The sequence below is a fragment of the Strigops habroptila genome, chromosome 16, assembly GCF_004027225.2.
Source record: "Strigops habroptila isolate Jane chromosome 16, bStrHab1.2.pri, whole genome shotgun sequence".
Lineage (NCBI taxonomy): Eukaryota > Metazoa > Chordata > Aves > Psittaciformes > Psittacidae > Strigops > Strigops habroptila.
In genome coordinates this window covers 2,417,116-2,430,410 of record NC_044292.2, presented here as the reverse complement: position 1 = coordinate 2,430,410, position 13,295 = coordinate 2,417,116, and the positions used below count along the sequence as shown (strand labels likewise).

Sequence of the window (13,295 nt, the reverse complement as noted above, 5' to 3'; positions counted from 1 at the left end):
GCAGTTAGAAGCGGGCTAGAAGGTATTTTGAAAGTATAGATTCCTGGAATGGTTTGGGTTGAAGAGACCTTAAAGCTCCTCCAGCTCCAACCCCCTGCCACGGGCAGGGACACCTTCCACTAGAGCAGATTGCTCCAAGCCCCTGTGTCCAACCTGGCCTTGAACACTGCCAGGGATGGGGCAGCCACAGCTTCTCTGGGCACCCTGTGCCAGCGCCTCAGCACCCTCACAGGGAAGAGCTTCTGCCTCAGAGCTCATCTCAATCTCCCCTCTGGCAGGTTCAAGCCATTCCCCTTGTCCTGTCCCTACAGGCCCTTGTCCAAAGCCCCTCTCCAGGTTTCCTGGAGCCCCTTTAGGCACTGGAGCTGCTCTAAGCTCTCCTCTTTGCCAAAGCTGCCAGCACCCACCGGCTGGGAGCTCCTCCACAGCCCTCATGTTCTTACCAGCAGCTTCCAGCTGGTGTTGAGGAGCCGTGGGGCTGGGCAAGGCTGGGCCAGCAGCGACCAGAAGCAGCAGCTCTGGAGCTGGTGAGGCAGCCCCAGAGCTGTTCTGCAGTGAGGCACAGCTCTGCTTTGTGCTCCATCACCCTCAGAGTGGGCAGGCACCAGGGCTGGACACCCTGGGCTGACACCAAGCCCCTTCCCACCCAGCAGCTCAACTACTTTGTAATGATTTTTGTGTTTCACCCCACAGCCGGTGTGCTCAAGAACTAAAACAGTCATTTCTCCCCCAAACCCTTCATGAACATGCAAGCCCTGCAACAAAAGAAAGGGTTCAAAAGGACCAAGTGCACAAGGTAATTCTTTAAGACCTTTATTAACAGATGCTTGCAGTTTGACTTGAAAAAATCAGGTGTATATTTCATACAAATTAAAAATGAGGTTCTTAAAAATCTCAACTTGACCAGATATGAAACAATTTAAAAACCTTTAAAGGTATATTGAGAAAAAACAGACTTTTAAAAAACGTGTTTATCGTTTCCAAAAGGAGACTTCTTTAGGTAAAAATAATAAAAACCCCATGCTGCATAGACAATGCAGATAGTTCTAGTAATCTGGTCAACAGCAAAAAGCAAGCACTTAAGGTCTTCAGTTCCAATTCTTTTGTTCATTTCTTATTGCTGGAATTTCATTTTCTTTTCTTCTTCATTTCTTAAGTCTTTTCTTTGATGACTAAACTGAAAAAGAGGAAGAAAAGGACGATCAGACCCTTTTGTCAGGGGGTCACATGGATGCTTTGTCTACCAAGACTGACCTGGGAGCACAAATCCTCACTGAGCCAACCTCTCACACACAGGAAACCCTCCCCAGCTGCACCCACTGCCCCAGCTCACCCCAGGGACCAAACCAGGCACCTTCCACACTAAAACCAACCCAAAGGTCTCCAGAAAGGGAAGAGACATGAGTCTCAAGAGACAAGAGTTCATGGGCAGAGGACCCCCATCACGCCCATCCCTCCCAGGCAGAGCTGCTCACATCGGGCTCCGCACACACACAGCTCAGGCAGGAGGACAGGGAATATCTTGGGAAGGTGATGGAAGAGCATATCTACCCACACTTAACAGAGGCAGCTGTGGTAAGCCACTGCCCAGACCACAGGAACCACAACCCACCAACACTGTCAATAGACAGAGCAACCAAAAGGCCCCCATGGTGTTTCTCTGAAGCTTGTGATATGAAGAATCCGTTCAGCAGGTGATCACCATGAAGATGGACACCAGCATAGAACTGGGGTTCATGTCAAGCACACAGAGACCACCACAGCAAGGCTTGAACCCATCAGCATGTGAATCCAGCAGCACCCAAGCCTGTGAGGAGCAAGTCCCTCAGCCCTCACAGCCAGAAGTGTCTGTGTCTGCTGGCACCAAGCTCCATGCCCAGCTCCTGCACTCCTTGCTCATCCCACTAACAGGACCAGTCCCACCAGAACCCAAACGTGCCCTTCCGTTCGCCAGCCCTCCAGGCAACAAGTGATGAGTGAGACACAACAGAGTGGGATCTGAACACTGGTGAGAGGAAATACACAGAGAGGAAGAACAGACAAGGAAGGTGCCAGAAAAAGCACAGAACAAGTTGGAAGAGTCCAAGCAATGAAAATATTCCCAAATTAGCAGAGCTGCCCACCAGAAGACAGCTCAGACCAAGTGCCAGATTACAGCCCGTCTACCTCACAACAAAAACCACCTTTCACATTCGCACCATCCTCCCCAGTAGCAAAGCTTCAAACAGGCGCCCTGCACGCTCCACAGAAAGGACCATCTCTGCCAGGCTTCCCAGCACTTCCTTGGGAACTCCATAACCACACTGAGAGTACTTGACACTATCTGCTTCCCTTTGGGGACCAAGCGACAAGAGCTCAGACATTCACAAGGCAGAATAAACCCCTGTCCCCACCTCTCCTGGCTTTGTCACTCCACCATCACCACCCAAGTGACTATTTCTGGGTGGACAAAGGCAGCACCAAGTCTGAACTACTGAGCACAGCCAAGAGTTTAAGCGTAACTATTCCAGGCAGTGACTCCAGCAATGCAGCTTAAAGCTGGTCAGAGTCCTCCCAACTCCTGAGGATCTGCCCAGCACGGTCCCGCCGCTCAGCTCTGCGGGTGCAGAGTCACACCACACGAGTACCGACAGCGCGCACCGGGTAAGGCCGGTGGTGCTGCGGAGGCGCCGCGCACGCACCCGGATGATGGTAGAGGTGGAAAGCCGGTGTTTACTCAGCCCCGCCCTGCTCGGCCTCGGGAGCGGACGTGTTCTCAGCTGGTGGTTCGGCTGCCTTCGTCTCTTTGCCATCTTGTGGTTTAGGGTTCTCCGGGCGTCTGCGTCGGTAGTTGAAGTTACGGCGGTACCGACGTTGAGGTGGCTGCTGACTTTGGGTCTCGTCCCCTTGGTTCTCTTTATCTTCTTCGTTCCCATCCTCTCTAGGCTGTCTCTGACGAGGAGGACCCCTGAAAGTCAAGCTAGGCTTTAACAGTGCAGCATCTGACCATCGCCATGTTCTGTCTCTGTTGCTAAAAGGTAGGGTTAAAAGGAAAGAAGTTGATCTCCAGCATACCTGCGAAATCGTGGTCTATAACCTCGATACATGTTCTGCCTGACTGGTCTGCCTTGTTCTCCTGCACCCTGGTTGTCAGCACCCTGGGAAGACATTCAGCAACAAACCACCTTAGTCACCTGCTAGAAGTGTGGTTAAGGCTGCAACTAGCCAGTCTGTGAGGAAGAGGTAGATGTAGGCAGGGCCCTCAGTGCCATGGCTTAGCAGTGGCCTTGGCAGTGCTGGGGGAATGGTTGGACTTGATGATCTTAAAGGTCTTTTCCAGCTTTTTTGATTCTATGATTCTATGGCTGTGAGGGGACTGGCAAGTTAAGCCCAAGGTGCACAACAAGATGGGCAGCGGTCCCAGGGCACAGCAGCACACATAGAATGAATCACAGAATGGTTTGAGCTGGAAAGGACCTTAAGATCCTCTAGTTCCAACCCCCAATACGATGTAGAAGTTGTGTTTCCTCACGTTAATCATATAGGAAGTTAACCCAAATCCAAACAGCTTTTTAAACTATGACATTAAGACCTTCGGTTCATTGGCACCTGCTGCAACATTCTCGTCTTGCTGCCAAACCTCACCCAAACCATCCCCTGTACGACAAAAAGCGGTGTCCCACCACCCAGTGTAGCCTCCCTCTCAAGCAGTTACCTCCACTATCTCTCCCTGCACGGGAGGGTTGGAATATTGTGGTCGACGCCCGTAGGGCCTACGCATGTAGTAAGGTGGGTACCGCCGCCTGCGATAGGGACGGCGTTGCTGGGCTTGACCTTCTGGTATGTTCTCTGCTCCTTCGTTCTTTTCCCCACTCTCACTGTTCTGGTAGTTTTGCTGGTAGTTGCGTGGAGGACCCCTGCGACGTGGGTATCGTCTGTAATGGTTACGGTCTGCTGCGTATTTGCTGCCTTGCACTGGGACTCCACCAGGACCGGTAACGTTTGCTGCCTCCGCGCCCTGCAGAGCGGGGATGGCGTTAGGGGCACAGTCCCATCGGTCACAGCACTGTGCCATTTAGTACCCAGCAAGGATTTACATCCCCACTGGAAAGCAAGGAAAAACCATTCACCTCCTTGGGTGTCATCAGGCATCAGCTCAGCCCCAGTCACCTCAGACCAGGTTTTCCACACACTCCCCAACACCCAAGAGTCACATTTACCTTTTCTCCTTCAACCACATCAAACTCCACGGTCTCTCCATCTCCTACGCTGCGGAGGTACTTCCTGGGGTTATTCTTCTTTATGGCAGTCTAACAACAGAACATTGCACAATTACACTTACAACACAGCACGAGAATAGTATTCTTCCTTTTATTTTACGATTAAGGAATTTGAGTATTAGTATCTTAGGAGAAAGACCTGTACTCCTGAAAAGGCAGTTAAGCTGCTGTGAAAATCCAGCAAGCCATAAAATGTACCTGCAGTACTACAGCTCTGGCCTACCTGCAACATGCAGCAGCTTTACCATTGACTGGAAACAACTGCCAACACGCTGTCTGCTAGCTGCAAAAGCAGTCTGAAAACAAACCAACCCCCCCAATACACACTGGCCATCGTATTCCTAATGAGAGCTCAGCATTAAAAGCCCCCAGAGCAGCTACACATCCCTCCGAAGCACACACACAAACCTATCAGCCTTCCCAGCTGCACACTGATTCCCTGTCCTCACCAGTTCCCACACCACCACGCTGTGCAGCAGCCATCAATGGCCAGAACTCAAGAGATTTCCTCCAAGGCTTCCAATACCACCACTTCAGCCACAATATTTACTGATCAATCCTAAATTTACTCTTGCTGTGTATGATGCACCAAGGATTAGCCCTCCCAAGGTGTCAGCACCCGACAAGCCTTTGTGTCGGTATCTGCGTGTGAAATGACAGTAGCAGAAAACACTGAATTTTCTGTGCTGTTCAGCAGTGGATTAAGTTTTTGACAGATGAGTTAATACTCGATGTGCACAGCTCAGCCACATCCTGCTTATCAAACACTTTGAACAGTAACACGAGTGTAACAACTTTACAAAAAAATTACCAGCAACACAATTTGAGTAGGTTTTTTCCCCTCAATGGAATCAAATCCATGGAAAAACATGCCCACAGGTCTCAGCCTATAAAGCAATGATTTTAGGGAAAGCCTTATTACAACAGCAGCCAAGTCCAACAGGTCCTCATGAGACCCCGGCTCCATGATGGGGATGGGAAAAAGCACACACAGGCCAATTTCTTTCACATTAGACCCCCAAAACTGGTTTGTAATGAAAATTCTTACACTGAAACACATCACTGCCAAACCATGCTTTTACAAACACAGGCAGCAGCTACATGACAAGTCCTGAGATCTGATTTGTAAGTCAAGGTCATTTACAGGTTACTCTACTTGCAAACTGAGTAATGAGGTCTGACAGCTTTCCTTCAGGGTGTGTATTCCTGCCTCAGAACACAGAGGCACAGCACAGTCACTTGGCTCTCCTCCACTGCCCATTACAGAATAACCTTTCATAAACAAATGCCTCTACACTTTAATCACAGGTAATTTAGATGTGGCCCAAGCAAGAAGCCAAGAGCTGGCAAACCAACTCAAGTCAAACACTTTCCGGGGTTCCTTTTTCCTCCCTTTGTGTTTACAACAGGGGCAGCGTATCCCTAACTCGAAACAAAAGAACAAGCCGTGGACTCCATGGACTCCAGATGTAAACCACACTCCCCATGGCACTCCTGTGTGCTGCTTCACAACAGGAGAGCCCAAGACAGAAAGGGTAGAAAGCACAGTGCTTACACACAGCCTTACAACTCAGAGGACTAAGCTAAGGTCAACCTGCTCCATAGAATAAGCCACGGGTGTGGTGTTCACCCTGGTCTGGTTTCCACACGTTTACAAGCTTACCATAAGTTACATCTAACGGAAAAGGTAGCTATTAAAACATGTGCAGGCTTCCACTGAAAGCCTGGAGCAACAAATCCTGTACAAGTTTTGCCTAGGAAAAAAAATCAACAAACCCAAAACATCTTCACTGGCACTTCACTTCCATCACAGCACAATTGATTTCTCTCCCTGCTGCATGCTTTTCATTTTTACCTATTTCCATGTCCTTACCTACCAGCTGTGTGAATCCACAAGGCAACTTAACTGCACTTCAAGCAGTTACCCCAAGCCAACAGCTCAGACAGTGGGATTTCATGGCTGTACAGCACAGCCTGCTCAACCCACCTATCTCACCTCCCATGACAGTTGTACATGGCTTTGCACAACCCCTGGCCACAAGCAGGCTCTGCCTGTGAGCCAGTAGTGAGAAAGTTGTTTGTGTCCAAGTAACAGCTCTTGGAAAACACGAGGCTCCTTCACAGCCTCAATTCTACCTACAGAGGACACACGTAGCGAGTTTCAGAGGTAACAAGGATCTTACCTGATGGACAAACACATCTTCCTTGGTGTCATTCCTGCAAGACAACAGGAAATTGAAATTCATGTAGGAAATGCACAGTAAATTAAGAATTCACTTGTTTGGGGTGGGGACAAAACATGGATCTCTCAAGACACCTAGCTTTCAGCATCTGCCTTGCTCCTCAACCTGCTCTCAACTAGTCCCCTACCAGCTTACTGCTTGAAATAGCAATTGTCACATAGCTACACGAGGTTCAGAGCACACACAGGTCCAGTAAGTCACATGTAGAAGTCACATGTAGAAGCATTCTTCCTCCCTCCTGCACACCCCCTCTGTCCTTCACACCACGCTCATGGACATGTTTGAAGAAGAACGAACCCCTGGCAGTGAGCAGCCTTTGGAACACCAGCTACTGCAGCCTCCAGAACAGGCTGTATCACCACACAGCCTTGTGTGATCTCTCCAGAGCTCCAGCCTCTCCACCTCAACATTCCCTTCCTTCAAGGACCAACCCCCTGAAGGCTGCAGGGTGAGCCAAGCTGCACTGGTGAGCAGAGAGGGAAGAGCTTGGCTTTCCCAAGAAAACAGCACAAGTCTCTACCTACAAGGATCCAAAAGCACCCCTCAGTGTGAGCACAACAGAGCACCCACAACTTCCATGCTGAGGCTGGACAAGCACAATATGGCAGCAACTGAAGGCAGGGGAGTTTCTGTTCTGCAGTTCAATGGTACAGCAGAAAGAGCCTCCATGCTGTGAGAGCTCATAACCACTCATAACAGAGCCACAGCCCTGCACCAGGCTCACACTGTACAACAGAACCTCGCTGTGGTGTTGGTTTCAGCAGTCAGTGCAAGGGTTTGAATAACAGCAAAGCAGCTTTTATTTCCTAGAATGACTGGTTAAAGACGCTGCAAAGCAGGCTCGTGTGGAGCCGTGCTCAGAGCTGCAGAGCTTGCAGGTATGGAGAACAGAGTAAGGGATTTTGTTATATTTCCTCAAGATGAAACCAGGTGTTCCTCACCACTGGCTATAGCACAGGAAGATGATGATTAAGACTCTTCCAAACACTCAGACCAAGCTGTGGCTGTTCTGTCAGACAGCACCAGCAGAAATAAGTCACCCTGTCCCCTCATGGATGCCTACAAGCCTCAAAGGTTACTGGGAAAAGGTAGTCAAAAGGGCACAGTCTGATCATTATGAAGCAGCATCCAGAAGCTCGTGCAAAGCCTGAGCTGAAATACCTTCCCCTTCACAACACAACATCTCTTACCAGACGCCCCAAAAGCTCAACAGGTTCACAAGAGCCCAGTAACAGGTTTTCAGTAAAAGTGCTGAGCACCTTCCTTCACTTGACTAAAAAATGATGGTAGGAAGTGCTTGTGGTTGTGCTCTGCACATGTGGACACCCTACGTGCTTACCAAGGGTGATTTTGGGCAACCTTACCAGGTGCTTGTTCTCAAAATTCTTTTGAAATGCAGTTTGCATTTAAGAGGACAGTGGAGTTTTAGATCACCACATGCCTCAGTTGCACAGATAGAGCTCAAGGAGTACACACAGTTAAAACACACTGATCAGTTTTCAAGCCCAGCGCCACCCAAGATGCAGTTTTCCATCTAGACACAGCAAGCATTGGGCCACCCAGGTGGTGCAATGGCAACAATCACTTTCTCAAAGCAAATTTGAAATGGTACAAGAGAAGCCCCATTCCGAAGGTCTAACAAGCCGCTCAGCTCATCCTTGCACTAAATGACTCTCTCCACAACCTCATAGTACATAAAGACAGGAATGGGAGCAGCAGGCAGGTCAAGCGAACATCACCTTAAGTCCAGCAGAGCACTAACTAGGAAGCCAGACCCCAACATGCAGCCCCAGCCATGGCAAGAGGGCCAGGCCAGCGGCCTGCACAGGCATTTGTTACTTTGACAACTGTGAGAAACAACTGACAGACACTCAGAATCCAAACCCCTACTGCAGAACACAAACACACTTGTAACATGAAAAGAGCATGGGAAATACTTGACATTGATGTGCACCTTAATCAAAGCTAAACTTTAGTTCCAAAGCTCATTTCAGCTCCAAGGAGACCCAGCTAAAGCTCCCACAAAGTTCCCCTAACACAAGCCAGAGAGATTCCAGAGTTAAGGAAATGTCCTCCAGATCAGTTCCCAGGCTGCAGCTTTAATCTCTTGATAACACGATGGGTTTCTCATTAAAAATGGCAACCTCAGGGATTAAACAGCTGCCAAATGAATGAGTGGGGAAGCCACTCGGATGTCTTCACTCCTGCTGCTGCCTCCTCACTTGACTCACATCACTGAGCTCTGCCACTAGTGAGGGAAACAGGAAAAAAGCCTTCCCTGGAGGGAGGGTTTGCAGCCTGTGACTTTACACGCACTTACAACAGCCCAGGCAGCTTAAAGCACCGATGACTACACGACATTTAACATGGAAATGCTACATGAAGAATGCAAACTGGGCAGAGAGTGGAGTTCTGAAAGTTGCAGACACAAAACCCATTAAGGAGCTTGGCAGACACTTAAGACTGGGTCATAAGGTAACAGACAGTTACAAAAAGGCAGTATTGAAGCAAACCTAAATAAAAGGCCAAATAAAAGCACTACTATATACTCTGAGGAGACCTTAGAGCAGCTCCAGTGCCTAAGGGGGCTACAAGAAACCTGGCGAGGGGCTTTGGACAAGGGCCTGGAGGGACAGGACAAGGGGAATGGCTTTAACCTGCCAGAGGGGAGATTGAGATGAGCTCTGAGGCAGAAGCTCTTCCCTGTGAGGGTGCTGAGGCGCTGGCACAGGGTGCCCAGAGAAGCTGTGGCTGCCCCATCCCTGGCAGTGTTCAAGGCCAGGTTGGACACAGGGGCTTGGAGCAACCTGCTCTAGTGGAAGGTGTCCCTGCCTGTGGCAGGGGGTTGGAACTGGAGGAGCTTTAAGGTCCCTTCCAACACAAACCACTCTGTGATATGATTCCCCTAAAGAGGGATTCCCAAGTCCTCAGCCAAATTCTGATACTGTGGGGTTGAAGCACCACATGTTTAAGGGGAAAAGCTCTCTGGAATGTGGCCTCTGCAGAACAACCCACAGGGAGACCTCCAGAGCTGACCAGTACCAGAACTGGCTTGCAGAGCAATTCCAGGCCTCCTCTACTGCTGCACAGCTTCACCAACACACCTGTTTTAAGTACTTACACAACTCCTTAAGTGCTCACATCTTTCTTTAAAGCCAACTACTGTCACAAAAAGCCCTTCTGGGCACTTGTTTCCTGAGAGCCCTTTATACACTCCAATCCTGTGATATAAAACAATCCGGATTTTGCTCCTCTCCCCGTGCATTTCAGGTCTCCTCAGGAGAGCAGGCTTCTAACTACCAAGTGCTCAAATCCTTTTTTCTTGCATTGATGGACTGAACCTCACGCAGGACTTTCAACAACCATCTTTGCGTGTGCCAACAGCCAGACTTTTATACCCAAACCCAACCAACAACCCAACCCCCCCGTAAAAAGGCATCAGTTTAACCTAAGATACATGACCACGACAATAAACGCACTGAGCACATGAGGCTGCAGCACTCAGGAGCCCGCCTGAGGAACACCAGCGAGGGCAGAGCTCCAGGGACCGGGGAAGGCCATGTCCTGGGCTCCTTCACCCCAGTGTCACCGAGCGGGGTGACAGAGGCCCCTCCCGCAGTGCACGGATCGCGCCCCCCCCTCCCCTCCGCCCCGCGCCCCCTCACCTGTTGATGAAGCCGTAACCGTTCCTCACGTTGAACCATTTGACAGTTCCCAAAACCTTCGTTGCTGGGGAAGGAGGAGGAGAAGGAGATGGGGAAGGGGAAGGAGAAGAAGAGGCGGCAGCGTCAGGGCGGCACGTGGCGGGGCGGCGCGCACAAAGGCCCCGCGTGGCGGACATCTTGGGCCGCCCCGCCCCCACCCCCGCCGGCACGCGGGGCCCGGCGGCGCGCGCGGCGGGAGGAGGAGGAGGAGGAGGAGGAAGGCGTTGGGCGCCCCAACGGCCGCGCGCGCGCGCGCGCGCCCCCGCCGCCACCGCCTCCTCCTTCTCCTCCTCGCGCGCCGCCCCTCAGCGATGGCGGGCCCGGAGGGTGGGGGGGGTTGTGCTCGCGCCGCCGCCTCACCACCCCCCCCCACCTTCAACCGCCCCCCCCCGTCCCCTCACCGATGACCTTCTTGTCCCCGCCGGCGGGAGGAGCCGCCGAGGCCAGGCCGCTGCCCCCGTTCCCGGTGCCGGTACCGCCGTTAGGTTTGGAGTCGGCGGGGGCGGCGGGGGCCGCCGCGGGGACGGGGGCGGCGGGCGGCTGGGTCTCGGCCTCGCTGCTCATGGCGGCGGCTGTTCGGTGCGGACGGTGGTGGTGACCGGCTGTTTGCGCCGCCTCCCGCGGTGTGATGGTGACTGCGGCCGGCCGTGGGGGGGCTGCTCCCTGCTCCGGGCTCGCTGAGCTCCGCTCTCCGCTCCCGAGACCGATCGAACTGGCCACAATGGCGGCCCGCACCGGCTAGCCACCCCGCGCGCCCCGCCCGCGCGACACGCCATTCGCCGCTCGGGACGCCCGTTAAGCGCCGAGCGAACCCATTGGCTCTTCCCTTCCCGGCCACCGCCCCTCGCCGAACGCTTATTGGCGGCGGCACCTGCCCTTCCGCGGCACCGCGCGCCTATTGGCTGCTCCGGCCGCCGCTGCCAGGCTCTCTTTTCTTACCGGCCAACCCGGAGTCCCCGCCCCCAGGCTCTGATTGGCAGCCGCCACCGCTCCCGCCCCGCAACGGGCCCGAGCGGGGAAGGGCGCGCGACCATGTGGCGGCGGTTCCGGGGCCGCGCCACCCGCTCCCCGGTCGCGTTACCGGCACCGGCTCCGCACCGCGGGGCCCGGCGCGCCCGGAACCATGGGCAGGAGCCCGGGAGCGTGAACGACCGCGGGGACGTGGCGGAGGGGCGCGGGACCGCGCCGAGCCGCTCCATGTCAAGAGCGGTGCCTCCGAACTGAGCCCTGGAGAGCCGGGCTTAGCCCCGCGGCAGGGCTCTCTGAAAGGCTGAATTACCCTTTTCCTTCCCTTCCCATTCCATCCTCTTCCCATCCCTCCATTCCCATACTTCCCATTCTATCCTTTCCTTATCTTTTCCTTCCTTCCCATCCTTTCATTCCCATACTTCCCATTGCATCCTTCCCTTCCCATCTTTCCCATCCCATCCCTCCATTCCCATACTTCCCGTTCCATCCTTTCCTTCTTATCCTTCCCTTCCTTCCCATCCTTTCATTCCCATACTTCCTATTCCATCCTGTCCTTCTCATCCTTCATTTCCCTTCCAGTCCTTCCCATCTCATCCATCCCATCCTTTCCTTCCCAGTGGAGCTTCTCTGCCACAGAGCTGGGGGGCAGCTCACCTTACCCTGAGCCCTGAGTTTCTATCATGATGGAGCCCTTCTCCACTGACCTCTTATCTCCTCTTTGCTCCATCCCATGTGTCCACTTTACAGGGGCTCAGACATCCAAGATCTCTGCTGGATTCCCCAGAGGGAAGGTCCAGGGGAAACCCAGTGTTCTTGTCCACCAAGTTCTCTTCCTCGGGGAACTTGAAAACTGCAGCCATTGGCCACAGATGCACACACAGCCCTGCCCTTGGCTATGTCATTCCTCCCACTGTGGCCAGCTCTGGGGCAACAGCACAAGAGGGACGTGGAGCTGTTGGAGCAAGCCCAGAGGAGGCCCCGGAGCTGCTGCGAGGGCTGGAGCAGCTCTGCTCTGGAGCCAGGCTGAGAGAGCTGGGCTGGGGCAGCCTGGAGCAGAGAAGGCTCCTGAAGGGGACACCTTAGAGCAGCTCCAGTGCCTGAAGGGGCTCCAGGAGACCTGGAGAGGGGCTTTGGACAAGGGCCTGTAGGGACAGGCCAAGGGGAATGGCTTGAACCTGCCAGAGGGGAGATTGAGATGAGCTCTGAGGCAGAAGCTCTTCCCTGTGAGGGTGCTGAGGCGCTGGCACAGGGTGCCCAGAGAAGCTGTGGCTGCCCCATCCCTGGCAGTGTTCAAGGCCAGGTTGGACACAGGGGCTTGGAGCAACCTGCTCTAGTGGAAGGTGTCCCTGCCCGTGGCAGGGGGTTGGAACTGGATGAACTTTAAGGTCCCTTCCAACCTAAACCAGTCTGGGATTTTGTGATAAGAAGAGGGAAAGGTCACCAGCAACCACCAAGGTCTCTGAGAGCTGACCCATCACTCCACCATCTTTGCAACCAACGGGTATCCCCTTAGGATCAGTCCTTCCAGTGTCACCTCTGCATCAAATTCCCATTTTCCCATCCCACAGTGAAGAACAGATGCCAGTTCCCCACATTACACCATGACTGAGTGAGGGGCCTGGATGGGGCCAAGATCAACCCACCACAACAACCAACGTGGAGGTCCCATCAAGCTATCTTGGTAACTTTTCCAAGAGCTCTCCAACTCAGCTACTGGAGTGAAGAGCCTTAAAACAATCCCACAAGGGGTGTGCATCAGGATTATTACCTTGATAAAGAAACTAGAAAGATATCAAAAGTGGATGATGCTCAGGAAGTCAATTGAAAAATAACTCTTATAATGGTGTCTCCATCTGAGAGACCCCAGAGGAGAAAACGGGGGAGAAAACTTCAACTCTCAAATCCATCATCTGCTCTACAGCAGGAGATTCCAGGACGTGCTACATACAACGTAACCGAAAGGGGACTTCATCATGGGGGAGTTCAACCCAAAAATGTGGTCTTTGAGAAAGCTTTCCCCCAGCAGCTAAGGAACAGCAAGATCCATCAGCTGGGAAGCTGAAACTCTGCACATCAGGCGTCAAAGAGAAGCACTCACAGGATATAATTAGCTCTTGGAA

At 52.7% G+C, this 13,295-nt stretch overlaps 1 protein-coding gene across 4 annotated transcripts; it reads right to left on the bottom strand.

The window, feature by feature from the left end:
* Positions 1 to 797: 797 nt before the first annotated feature.
* Positions 798 to 10,995, bottom strand: YBX1 (Y-box binding protein 1). 4 transcript variants are annotated; one of them, XM_030508120.1, is made up of 8 exons: positions 10,608 to 10,995; positions 10,168 to 10,231; positions 6,443 to 6,476; positions 4,200 to 4,289; positions 3,695 to 3,997; positions 3,055 to 3,137; positions 2,682 to 2,947; positions 798 to 1,177 (listed from the first exon to the last, which is right to left on the bottom strand). In XM_030508120.1, exons 1-7 carry the CDS (start codon positions 10,768 to 10,770, stop codon positions 2,713 to 2,715), a joined length of 972 nt encoding a protein of 323 aa, XP_030363980.1. In that variant the 5' UTR covers positions 10,771 to 10,995; the 3' UTR covers positions 798 to 1,177; positions 2,682 to 2,712. The 4 variants fall into 4 exon arrangements, with proteins under 4 accessions (XP_030363980.1, XP_030363981.1, XP_030363978.1 ...); XM_030508121.1 differs by having other exon boundaries at positions 798 to 1,172; XM_030508118.1 differs by having other exon boundaries at positions 2,682 to 2,959; positions 10,608 to 10,975.
* Positions 10,996 to 13,295: the final 2,300 nt, after the last annotated feature.

Bases quoted from the DNA above. Each gene is read 5' to 3' on its own strand.
- YBX1 (XM_030508118.1), bottom strand. From the start codon at position 10,770: ATGAGCAGCGAGGCCGAGACCCAGCCGCCCGCCGCCCCCGTCCCCGCG. The intron at 10,232-10,607 runs GTGAGGGGACGG...CTCCTTCCCCAG, and splicing joins CGGGGACAAGAAGGTCATCG to CAACGAAGGTTTTGGGAACT. The intron at 6,477-10,167 runs GTGAGGGGGCGC...GTTGTCTTGCAG, and splicing joins GGTTACGGCTTCATCAACAG to GAATGACACCAAGGAAGATG.